Here is a 12,335-nt window from a genome sequence, read left to right on the forward strand (position 1 = left end):
ATGCATCAATCCGATGTGGCTCATGGAAAACGGCTGATATCATCGCTCCATCTCCATGCCGGACGTGGTGTTGGGGTGCCTTCCCCCTCCGTTGGCTGCCACTCTGTCATCACGACCGCCACAATACCTCTTCAAGCCACGTGTCCTGCCCGAGTTCACTTCACCGTACAAGTCAATCTGACGTCTCTACCGCGCACACACGCTCCCCAATCGCTAATAAATTTATATTGCACGCCAAATGTACTCGTGAATACTGGAAAGTGTTAATGAACTTAATTAACCATAAATTATATTACAATACATGCACGCCGTGACTAAGTAACCTGTCAAGGATTTCAATGAAAATGCAAGTTATAAAAAAAATGGCAATTTTAATTTATGACTAAATTGCCATAACACCATAATCATTACCCTGGGGTTTAGATTATTATAAGCAAGTACATTTAATAAGCACTCACTGGGCGTAACTTCTTTGCATTAACGAGGCAAGTTTCGCTGTAGTGCATATGACTGACTGCCTTAACATCCAAATTCAGGGAGTTGGCAAATGCACCCATCCAACCTCTGTTGCAAATCTCTCGTGTTATTATTATTCATGTTGCTCCAAAAAAAGTAATTTCCATAACCATTGTAGCCAAGATTGAATCAATGCTAAACACAAACATGCAATTTTTTTCTCCGTTTCATTTATCTGAAGAATTTTTTTTTAATGAATCTGGATTTCATCTGCCACCGTGTTTTTAACTGTACAATTGGCATCAATGCCCCCAAATAATCACATTTCCCTTACCTCAACGCTGATCGAGGAGCCTCACCATCACATTGGACGAACGACCCAGGAGAGATGGGAGAGGTCCTCCATGTGACCTCTCTTCAAGTGGCCTCTCTCGCACCGATGAGCCTCCACCCAGGGGTTTCTACCACGGCAATCAACGGAAGCTCCCTCCTCGAGCATTTCCCTTCCACCAAATCCCCTCCCCCCTCCCCTCCTCACCACGGACCGCAGCTCCTTGTCCTCCACGATGTGCAGGCACTCGCTGTAGCAGCCATCCAGCTGCTTTCGCTCCTCGGGCGTGGGCACGCTGTCCATCACGCGCGGCCCCACCGTGTGGATCACGTCTGCACGAGACGGGCGGGGGGCGGTGGGACACGAGGCCGGCCAACGTTACGGGACGCACGAGGTATACAAGGCCCGGGGCCTTATCCCTCTTCTCATACACCACAGTCGCAGCCGTCTCCGGTATAGGGTACGTGGAGGTATTGGCCCTATGAGTGGCCCGGTGCTTCGCCCGGTGAGTGGCCCTGGCAAGGCCCTTCACTCCGAGGTGCGCTGCACGTCCCTGTGGTCGTGCGATTCGCCGCGGTCTCGTGTGCCAGTGCCGTTAAGAGTGGCACCGCTTCCGCCTGCTCTACTTCTGACCTCCCAGAGCCGGGGCGTTCACGTCGCGGCTCCCCCCGTCGGATTCCCCGAACTCGCGAATCCTAACCCAGCACAAGGAAGCTATGTATATAACGAGGTGACTTGCCACGCTTAACGAGGTGACTGGGCACGCATAACTAGGTGACTGCCCAGGCATACCGAGGTGACTGGCCAGGCATATCAACGTGACTGGCCACGCACAACGAGGTGATTGGCCAAGCATATCAACGTGACTGGCCACGCACAACGAGGTGACTGGCCACACACAACGAGGTGACTGGCCATGCAGGCAACACGTCTCCGGATGCCGGTGTGGTGCATCGGCTGGACGCTGGACTTGCGATCCAAAGGGCGCGTTGGCAGTTGATGCAATGGGGCAAATTTATTACAAATCCCTCCGCCTCTGTCCACCCAGCAGTGTACACGGGTTATACCGCAGTTAGTTGATCGGCAAGAACACACGTGGTGGGCTAAAGTGTGGGTACACACCCATCTCTTCCGAGATGTCTGGCCAATGTGGAAGGGTGGGCCAAAAATACCCTCTAGTGGTACTTCCAGAGCTCCCACGAGTGCAACAGGCCCTTCTGCCGGCAGTGGCGTGAGTAATAAGTTGCAGTGCTGCACCTTTGCCTTGACCTCTTTGATCAGGGTCAGGATTAAGGGTAGAGGGGAACGCGAGGGATTCTGGGGAAAATGCATGAATTAATGAATGAAGAGGGTGGGTAATAAAGTGCCCAAAATGATGTGGATAAAAAAAACTCAATATGCTGAAATACCAAAGGCCAAATATATTGTGCAATCAAAAATAGTTGCAAACAGATTGAAAAAAACCCCCCCAAAAATGTAGTCGAGTTAAAATAATGGAGAGAGAAAGTACACAGATGAAGACGTGGCCAACATCATGCATAATAGGACAATATTGTTTTAAATCAATTTAAAATAGACTTGAAATGAAGAGACCGTTTACACATAACAAATGACGTCCCAAAACGAATTACGCGTTGCCATGAATCACCCTCCCATTGTTACCTCCCGCATGGACCACAATTGACGGCACAGCGGCCGTGTCAGCCGTTGCTCAAACCGCAAAGCGCCCGAACAAGGGACTGAAGAACCTTGGTCGACGTGCCAGCCACTTCACATTTTTCAACGAATATCGGCAACAACAAAAAAATAAAGGAACATAAACCATCACGCAAACTCCGGTCATCCTCGCAGCAGCAGCAGCAGCGGCGGCGGCGGCTTTTGGCTGGCCATCGAACAAAGATAGTCACCGCATTGCGTGGCGCTATCAGACACGCTTCTGCGGCCGTCTGGAACACTCTTCCTTCCGATATTAGGAAGCCACTGGACCTATGCACTTTTAAATAATCTAGATTGAAAACACATTTCTTTGAAACTGCTTTTTGTGTCTACTTTGTTGTCCTTCCCCTGCACCTCCGATTAGCACGGTTGGCAACGCATGGTGTCAAAGAAGTTCAACATACATAATGGCAGAACAATGGTAGCTTTTTTCAAGAAGAAAAAAATGTGCACCGTGTGAAACGTAACTCTTCCGAGACGTTTTGGAGTTTTCAGGCCCATCCGACCGTCAGAAACTCCTTATCGACCTAGGTTTCTCAATAGAGCACGTTTCCTCGTGATGGCCATCTTGTTCTCGCGAGAGATTCCATGCCATCTTTAACTTCACCCTCGTCGCATTCTGTCCAACTCTGGTGGTCAGATCGGAGCCACTCAACGCCTGGAAGCTTCCGTTCCCGCGCGCCCCCGACACCTAACACCGTGCTTCAGTGTACGTACTGTACGTCACACACCCACAGTACAACTGGGTTTCCAGGTCTCGTTTGCGAGAAACGTTATTGTTTATTTTCCGAGTTGGTCATCGCCACCGACGGACGCCTCTAGTGAATGCACGGTCGACTCGGCGACACCGTACGGCTCGGGGGTCGGTGCAGGAAACGGAAAATTCCTATGGCGGGCATGTGCCAAACGCCGCACAGAGCGACGGCAACAACCGCCGCCGCCAGGAGCGACCAATTATTTAAACGCGTGCAGTCAATTACGCCTGCACCTTATCCATTCCTTTAATACGTTTTGTAATTTACGTGCCTCTGACACATAGGCAGTGGTGGGGAGGTAAGGGGGAGGAGGAGGAGGGGGGAGGGAGGGGTGTTTTAACAGAGGAACGGGCAGGAAAATTAGTGTGCATTTCAATTTTCGTCACAGGCCAGGCCACGTTTTTCTGAGTGCCCACATCCAGTGTGGCTCTGGGAGTTAAACTGATGGATTGACTCGGTGTTTTTCCAAGCCAAGCACATTGAGGCCGTCTTCAGTTACAACACAAACAGTTCATTGGATTATTGAAGGCTCTGGTTTAAAGACGAATAACATTGCACAATTTCTCTCTTTTAAAGCGGGGGGGGGGGGGGGTGTAGGTTTTAGCTTTCAGCATGTGGTGCTCTCATTACCGGCTATTGCGATTTAATTTTGCACAAATCGTTTGTGCTACAGATACGGTGCGTGCGTACGTAAGACAAACAGTAAAAGGTTACGAGCCATGAATAGATGAATAGACTCAAATTGACCTCGCTGACGTTGACCCGTCCGTGCAGGGGAAATCGAAAAGACTTTTAAGAGCAGGAATTTAAAAAGAGGCTCGTACAGTAAACTGCAAAAAAATAAAAAAAAGGAACGTGATCAGCCAAAGAAAATTTCACGGACTGCAATGCCAGGTGTGGGATAAGTGCCACAGGAAAATCATTCACAAAAATCATCGCAATCGCCAATGTCATATAGACGAGAAGGCAAATTGATTGTACCTACGATGTTAGACGAGAGGACATTATACAACTTTGGGACTTGCAAAAATAAACTGTGAACATTAGAGAAACGGTGTGTGAATCATTTTAATTTGCAGGTATTACGGGTTGCCGTTGAACCTCTATAAATAATAGCCAATTCGTGAATTCACTCTACAGTGTTAGCCCGACTCGTTTGCAGTGATAAGACAAGAGTTTTTTTTTTATGATGGCGGTGGAGAAGAATATTCAGTCCCTTTACTATCATGTGATCTATGTATATTGCCGAGTGCTTTTATGTTTGAATAGAAAGTTAATTTACAAAGGTCTGCGGCAATGCCACGCGAGTTGTGTACTTTGCTATGTTTGCCACAAAGTGGTGATTTTACAAATACGCTGACAAACAAATTAAAAAAGCACAGCTGTCGTGACATTTAAAAAATCCTCATCGTGGGTTTTTTGCTTCCTGTTTGTAGCATAAAGACGCAAGCTTCGCATAACCAAACAACATCCGTGGCATCTATGTGACCTCCCTTCATGACGGAAAATAATATAAGTTCCCTATTGGATTGTGTAACAAAAACACAAGGTCTTTGGGTTACTTTTCAGTAAAGAACGCAACACCACTACACATGTGAATAGAGAAATGTTACTTCCTGGAACGGAAGACATTAAGCGCTTCTGCGGCCGTCTGAAACACTCTTCCTTCCTATATTAGGACGCCACTATGCACTTTTAAATCATCTAGATTGAAGACAAATTTCTTCATAGCTGCTTTGTGTTTAGTTTTTTGTCCTTCCCCGCACCTCCGATTAGCACGGTTGGCTACGTACGGCGTGAAAGAAGATTAACGTACGTGCTCGCGCCGAGCACGCACGTCTTTGCGGACTTTGGCAAACGTGCTGTGTCGCTGCTGTAGACAGCAGATTAATAGAAGCACCATCCCATAAGGGTCCCCTATCGCGCGTGTTATTTTTGGTCAGGTCGGGACCGGGGATGGGGGCTGAGAAAGCTGAGCGTTACACTACATTACCCAGCGGGACCCCGGCTTCATGCACCGTGAGCAACATTGTCATATCAGGCTTTATTGCCCAGAAAGTATGTGAAATGTTACAAATATAGAATCCATGTACTCGCGAAAATCTGTCTTGTTTTTCCACCTCCGCCCCCCCCCCCCCCCAGGCGGAGAATGCTGGGGAAAATGTTGCCAGGGAACACTTGCTCAACAATGCGCGCATTCATTTGTTTCCCAAGCGTATTCTGATCCGTGCTCATCGGTACAAGCCAGGAGGCAAAACATCTTCGATTCTGATCTCTCGCACACATGCTGGAGAATGGCCTGTGGAAGGGGACAACGTAGCACTACTTCTGAGAGCCCTTTAACTGCCTCTTGAACCCACCAAGGTAGCGCACTGTCTCAAAACTGCCCTGCGACAGAAGCATTTGTCGCGTGGCCATCTAACCAATTTAACCACGCGAATGAAATTGGCCCGAAGAGCTGAATATACGACGTCGTTAAGCCGGAACAAAATTTAACATGATGGCCCTTTTGTCCAGCCATTAAGTGCCCATAATAAGGACATAAAACTCAATTGAGAACACCACGGGTGGTTGCCCAAGATTCGAACTCGGGATCTCAACTCTCCTGGCTCGGTGACCCGATACAGAATTAGCCCTTTGCAGTCAGCCAGTCAACCAGCCAGTGCCATAAAGCACGCAAGTGAATGCTGGAGGCAGTCTTTCCCCCCTCGCTAGTGCTCACGTGCAAAGCGCTCGGTGTTCATCGTAGGCGGATGCAACGCAGGGGAGAGCCAGGCTTTACGTGGGTTTGGCTACTTACCGAACTGTGGTTGGCTGGAAGCGTTTAGGGCTGTGAGATGGCCTTTTTTAGACAAAGATTCCCCCTGACAGCCTTACCAGACTGTAGGGGCAAGTGCTGTTAGCGAGCACCTATGAAGGCTGGGACGGCACACGAGGGAGTGGGCGGCCAGCACCCCGCCGGGCCGCCTTTGTCTCCCCAGTGGCAATGTTTTTACACACTGCACCAGGTACTCATTTGAGGTGGAGTAGACCTCGGGGAGGCCCAGGACCGGTTCCAATAGTCGTCACCGGTGTTGGCCGTGAGCGCAAATCAAACCTGGGTGGTCGCTGGTTTCATGGCCCAGAACGGTAACCCTCTACACCACATTGGCCTGTGACCTCCCACTGACACGTGCATAAGAGGACCATGCCCTATTTATTAGTGTACATCCGCCCTTAAACGACGGCCGCTGTAATTCCCTGTTGAGTGATACCCACATAGTTAGTCTTACAGAAGAGGCACAATTGAACGAATTCTGCAAAAGTAAATGCGCAGTAAATCATGAGCATTCTTCTCCACGGTGGGGGGGGGGGGGGATGTCATTTCTACCATACACTTATTGCAAACACAGCGATATTAAGTGACACATTTGCCAGGGCCGAGAGAGAAGGGTTGGTTACCAGGTCTCAGACTTCAGATGTTGGGTGTTTTTTTTGTTTTGTTTTACCACGCGTGACGTTACCTTATTAAGAATGCACTGAAACTGACTGCGACTTCCATCGCGGCGTGCGGTATTCCATTTCTGGAGCACTTCCCACAAACGCTCGCCCAGCGTCCGACCAGCCAACCCTCTGGCCAGCCAGCCAGCCAGCCGGCCTTAACAAAAAATATTCCACGGATGTCATCGTTTACAGCCACGCTCTGTATAAATTCACGACAAGTATATGATTAGTTTACTATTTAACCACCCAAAAAAAAAAAACCTGTTTATTTTTTCAAAGCCGTTGAATAATTTTTTTTTATTTACTTTCAGCCATGGGAAAGTGACAACTTTGGCAAGTTCGTGGGTGTTCAGGTCATGCGCTGCTGCTGCTTTGGCAATAAAAAAAAAACCCCGCCCACAACAGCGTTCGCATGAGCAGCCACGGCATCCCGCACAGCGGCTTGGATTCTCAGTATTAACCACAAACTGGCGAGTTATCAGATCGCCCCTTCCTGCGCTACAAGGCTGCTCGCCGGATAAAAGCTTCTGGTGCTAAGCTTGGACGGGATCCTTAGAAGACAAACTTTCACGTGGCCCATAACAAGGGAGTATATTATTATTCTTACATTACTTTACGTACGGATAATGCTGGGAAATGCTATGAACATACATATACAGGTATGCGAGGGTATATGGAGTCAATTATATGCTTGTCAAGCCAAGTCAAAGTGTCACCCCCCCCCCCCTTGTTTCAAAACATGCCACAGGATGGTAGTCATCTGTCAGCAGCTGTGATCCAATGGTGGAAATTCCACGTTCCTGTGGAGGGCCCAATATATAAAGAGGGCAAGCATGGATGAATCCCCACAAATCGGTACTTGTTCTTGCCGAGCCAAAGAAATTAGAAAATGAGTCTACCCCCCAACTGGGATTTTGACTCGCAAGCAACCGCTTACAAATAGATTGCTTTAACTGCAGCACTCAAAGTCAAGGTGATTTTCCGCTCAAATGAGCGTGGTGGTAGTGCTCATCTCCCGTTTGCAGCCCCGATCCAGGATTGGAATAACCACATTACTATGGCAGGGAAAAGCATATCCACAAGGGAGGTGGGGGATGATGGACCTGGATTTTAACTTGGAACCTTGCAATACCGAGCCGCTCACTCCACCGCTGTGCCACCTGGCTGGATGTACACATGTACACTTACAAAGTCATTTTTTTTAATGCATCCGTAATAGGAATACGTGAAATCACTGCTGCTTCAGGGATGACATGAAATGAAAGAGATAACAGGGGAAATGTATTTCTGGCTAGGCAAGGAAGAAAGTTACATGTTTTGGCCACCTGCCCCTTGCTAATGAATAACAGCGTTCATTAATATTCCACAGTATATCAAAACTGCTATGCAGTGCGAGGCAAGCGAGCAGATTTCATAGGTCACAGCAAATACAGTACTGAGATGTGTGCGTGGATATATAGCCCTTCTGACAAGACGCCTGCACACACTAGCACGAGAGAAAATAAATGTTACAACAATTAATTATTTCGGATTGTGACATTGGAGGTGATGTATAGGACTTTGCTTTAAATCCTTGAAGTTGGTTAACTTTCGTGCGTTCCAAAAACAATATAATTAAATTGGATTAAGTCTAAAGGTTATCCCCCTTACAACGTTATGATGGTCATTCCGTTGGAGAATAAATTTGACACAGTTCAATCGTGACTGCGGGCAGCACAACCCTGCACATGGGGGCATGCGTTTGTATGACCTGCAATCACTCACTCATGCCGCTACTGCTGACGGAAAGGGCCTGCATCAGAGGCCCAGGAAAACCCCACGACAGCGTATTTGGCATATTCTTCCACCAATCTGACCAGGGCATCTTGGAACAGGTGCAAGTAACCCACACTATGAATCGAGCGACACTCCCCTTAGTTTAACACGTAGGTGCTCACGACCAATATTATCCATTAGAGGGGTTTTTTTGTGGTTAGATCGCGAAAAAAGACACGTATATTTACGTGATCAAACCCAAAAAAACCTCCATTGTTTAAAGCCGCCCCCCCCCCCCCGTCATTCCACTGCTGGATGAAGGACTCCGCACGTCGCGCGAGTCACGGGGGATGTCTTGACTACAGCTCGCCACGCAGGCTGATGCGCATTGGCGACGCAGCGGGGACGATTTCGAGATCGCACGCCACTGATGCTGGCCGGGAATCAAACTCGGATCGCTGGGCTCACAGCGGAGTGTACGTTTTGCATGCGCAGCTCCTCGCCATTTAAAGAAATACAGAATCAGAATATGTATTTCTCCCGGGGAAATGCGAGGAGCCTATTGAAGCTCTTTTTCACATATGTCTGGATTAGGGGCGCAGGTCAGGAAGTTACAACAAACAATGCAAAAAACACGATCGGAGTGCAGAGTATAGGAAAGGAAAGCAAATCACAGAAAAATTAAGACGTAAAATAGATCAAGCGTACAACCATTGCTAAGGGTGTGCAAAGCCTTGTAAAAGTTGATTCTTCTGGCCTTCTCTCTGTCCAGCCAGCGGAAAGGTGACATGAACCGTGATACATGGCAAGCGCGTATCACTCGCAGTGGGGTTCAAGTGTGAGCGGCACGCATTGCTGCTTTGCTAGCCATCTAAACATTTATATTTTACCAGGTAAGGCCCAGTGAACTATACCACTCTTTTTCAGAAGCGACCTGGCCATCAACGAAGTGGCTTATCATGTGGAAATTTAGACGTACGTTTCTAAATGTGGAGGGAAAAACCAGAGAACCCGGAGAAAAATACCACACGACCACAGGAAGAGCGGACATACAAACTCAAAATACAGGCGTCAAGGGTCGGGGATTGAACCCACGACCTGCTGTATACCAGGCGAGGTAGTTAATGTCTCGCCACCAAGTAGTGGCAGGGTAATCTAAATCGAGTAGCAGCATTTGGTATTTTGCTTGGTTTAAATTTATTTTCACATTGTTTAGTCAGGCGCCAGCTCCGTTACAAGCTGGGCTTGTATCCCAACAGCATTTGGAGTCAGCTGGAGATGACACTGATGAAATCAGGACTCCGCAGGGGTTAAAGTCAACCAGGCAATTTCCAAGAGACCACACGTGGATGCGCTTGTCAGATAAATGTAGTTATCATTAACTCTGCATTGATGTAATAGATTCCATTTAATAACGTCAAAAAATCGCAGCGCTCACCTGGGGAGATTTACAATGACACGAGATGCATTAGCTTAGCATCAAGAAGGCAGAGCTAATGTGTACATATATTTATACCCTCGTAACACAGGCGTGTTCCCACAATCAATAACGCGCAGCAATGACTTAATTCCATAAGATTGGCGGAGTGGCTTGAACATAACCACGATTACCCCCCGTCAAGATAACGTACGAGGAACTGGGAATTTTAATTCACGACTGGAGGATAAAAAATCAGAATTTGGGGGTTTGTAAGAATACATCATCTCAACAAGGTGAGGTAGTTAACATCTTGTCCCCGCGGCACCCCATCTGGGCCAGCATGGGAGAGTACTTTTATTTTATTTTTTTACACAAAATTGCTCAGCACAGGACCAAAGGGCCCAAAAAACCTCAAGATGCCAGCAACAAACATCACTATCAAAGTTGTAACAAATAAGAGTATTATATTTCAAGAATTGAGCAAGGTCATGATGAGAGCTTGCGAAAAGAGACGGCGATGATTGGAGAGGGAATTCCCAAGTGCAGCAGTGCGAGTGGGTGCGTGCGTGAGTGAGCGAGTGAATAAGTAGGTGACCGAGTGGTTGGATGAGCGAGTGACGCGCAGTGTAGTGATCGAACAGTGAGGATGTGGCCAGGCCAGTGGACCGAGTCCTCAACATGGTCCTCAACATAGACACCGAGTCAACAGCAAACTTGCAACCTTCCTCCGAAGCGTGCCAGAGCGTACCAGAGCGGAGCAGAGCGGTCCAGTGCCGAGCGTGCAGCGCAACTCACACTTGGAAGGCAAGCGGTATCCGCAGGTGATTTTGGCCTTGCCGGTGCTGCATCCTCCGAGGGAGCGACACTCTTCCTTCAGCAGGGACCCCGCCGACCTGTGGATGCATCCGTCCACTGCCAAGAACAGGGCGGCAGCAAAGGGCGTCAGTCTTCACGGCGGAACGAGCGGAACGCACGCGGCCCACCGAAACGCACTGCGCTCTCACTCTCCGCACCTCCGATTAGCACGGTTGGCTACGTACGGTGCGAAAGAAGTTCAACATACGTACTTGCGCACTGTCGCACAGTTGTGGAAGTAGTGCTGGGTGGCATGCCACGCATACAGGCGTTCACACACACACACATAGCTCGGCACTCAAGTGTATCGGGAGTCGATCAACATCATGGGCTACATGTACATATAACAACCTCCGTTCACAACTAAGCGGCGGCGACGTCACCACGGTGCCTGTGCCACGCTAGGTGCACTTTGAGACCACGTGTAGTGTAGAAGGCTCGCTGGTAGGACGTCACGGAACAGACCCAGGTGCCATGGGGTGACTGACCGAGATGGCGGGCAGAAGCACCATGTAAATATGCGTGCGCACACTCACACACGCACAAACACGATCATTGTCACCAATGGCATCACAATCATTCATTCATCCATATTTGTTTTTGCCTAGTTTTATATTGGAGATTCGTCACGTTTGTAGGATGGTGGAGGGTTAATGAAAATAACTTTGGCACAATTAGCAGCACACGACCCAACCCAAGCCAATAAACAAGCATCAAAATTACGTACGAGCTCGGACAGCCGACATTTTATAATTATAATCATCGTTTATCCACTGCCGGATGAAGACCTCTGCGCGTGCAGTCGTCACCTTTCCCCGTGGTCCTTGGCTACCAGAAAGGATCTCACTCCTTATATCCGCAGTGGCCGTGCCGCCACGCACGCTCAGTCCAACGCCACTGTGGCGCATCCATCACCGTCCCTTGCGTCCGCGTATCCCGTCCAAGGACAATTGGACAACTACTGGCCATCTGTGAACAAGAGCTTCGTAGCGCATCGGATTCCTCCTGCAAGTCAAATTAAAGATTCTGATTCTGACGTACTTCTTCTTGGCTCCTCAGACTAAACTAAGCAATTTTTATTTTACCAGTTAAGGCCCACTGAGCTACATAGCTCTTTTTCAGAAGCGACCTGCCCACAAATGGTAGCTCAACGAAGTGGCTCATCATGTGGAAATGTATAGCGGCCAAAAACTCTGAACGTACGTCGATTCTTAATGCGGAGGGAAAAACCCGGAGGACCCGGAGAAAAATACACACGACCACAGGCAGAGAGAGAGAGAGAGACACGCACACAACAGCAAGCGTCACTGTCGGGATCGAAACCCACGACCTCCTGTATACCAGGCGAGGGAGTTAACGTCTCCTAGCCACCGTGGCGCGATTACGCGGCGAGCGCCTGCAAAAGGCCCGAGCACGGCACACACAAGGGAGGTGGGAATGGCCGGCGGCGTGTTCACACACGTCCACGGCCGTCTCCGGGCTGCTGACAATGGCCACGGGCACAACGCAGCAGCAGCAGCAGCAGGAATTCATTTCACGCCGACACCCCTAAGGAGAGCCCCCC

General features: G+C 48.8%; 1 protein-coding gene across 6 annotated transcripts in view; it reads right to left on the minus strand.

Moving 5' to 3' along the window:
• Nucleotides 1-12,335, minus strand: part of MACROD1 (mono-ADP ribosylhydrolase 1) — a 196,239-nt gene that overhangs the window by 37,663 nt on the left and 146,241 nt on the right. For all 6 annotated transcript variants that reach the window (XM_032964114.2, XM_032964116.2, XM_076071115.1 and 3 more), the window contains 2 exons: nt 10,712-10,828; nt 995-1,119 (listed from right to left, as the gene is read on the minus strand). In XM_032964114.2, coding sequence (XP_032820005.2) covers nt 995-1,119; nt 10,712-10,828 — 242 coding nt within the window. The remainder of the gene's footprint in view (nt 1-994; nt 1,120-10,711; nt 10,829-12,335) is intronic.

Source organism: Petromyzon marinus, chromosome 31 (genome assembly GCF_048934315.1).
Source record: "Petromyzon marinus isolate PM22_M1 ecotype Great Lakes invasive population chromosome 31, UKy_Petmar_22M1.pri1.0, whole genome shotgun sequence".
Classification (NCBI taxonomy): domain Eukaryota; kingdom Metazoa; phylum Chordata; class Hyperoartia; order Petromyzontiformes; family Petromyzontidae; genus Petromyzon; species Petromyzon marinus.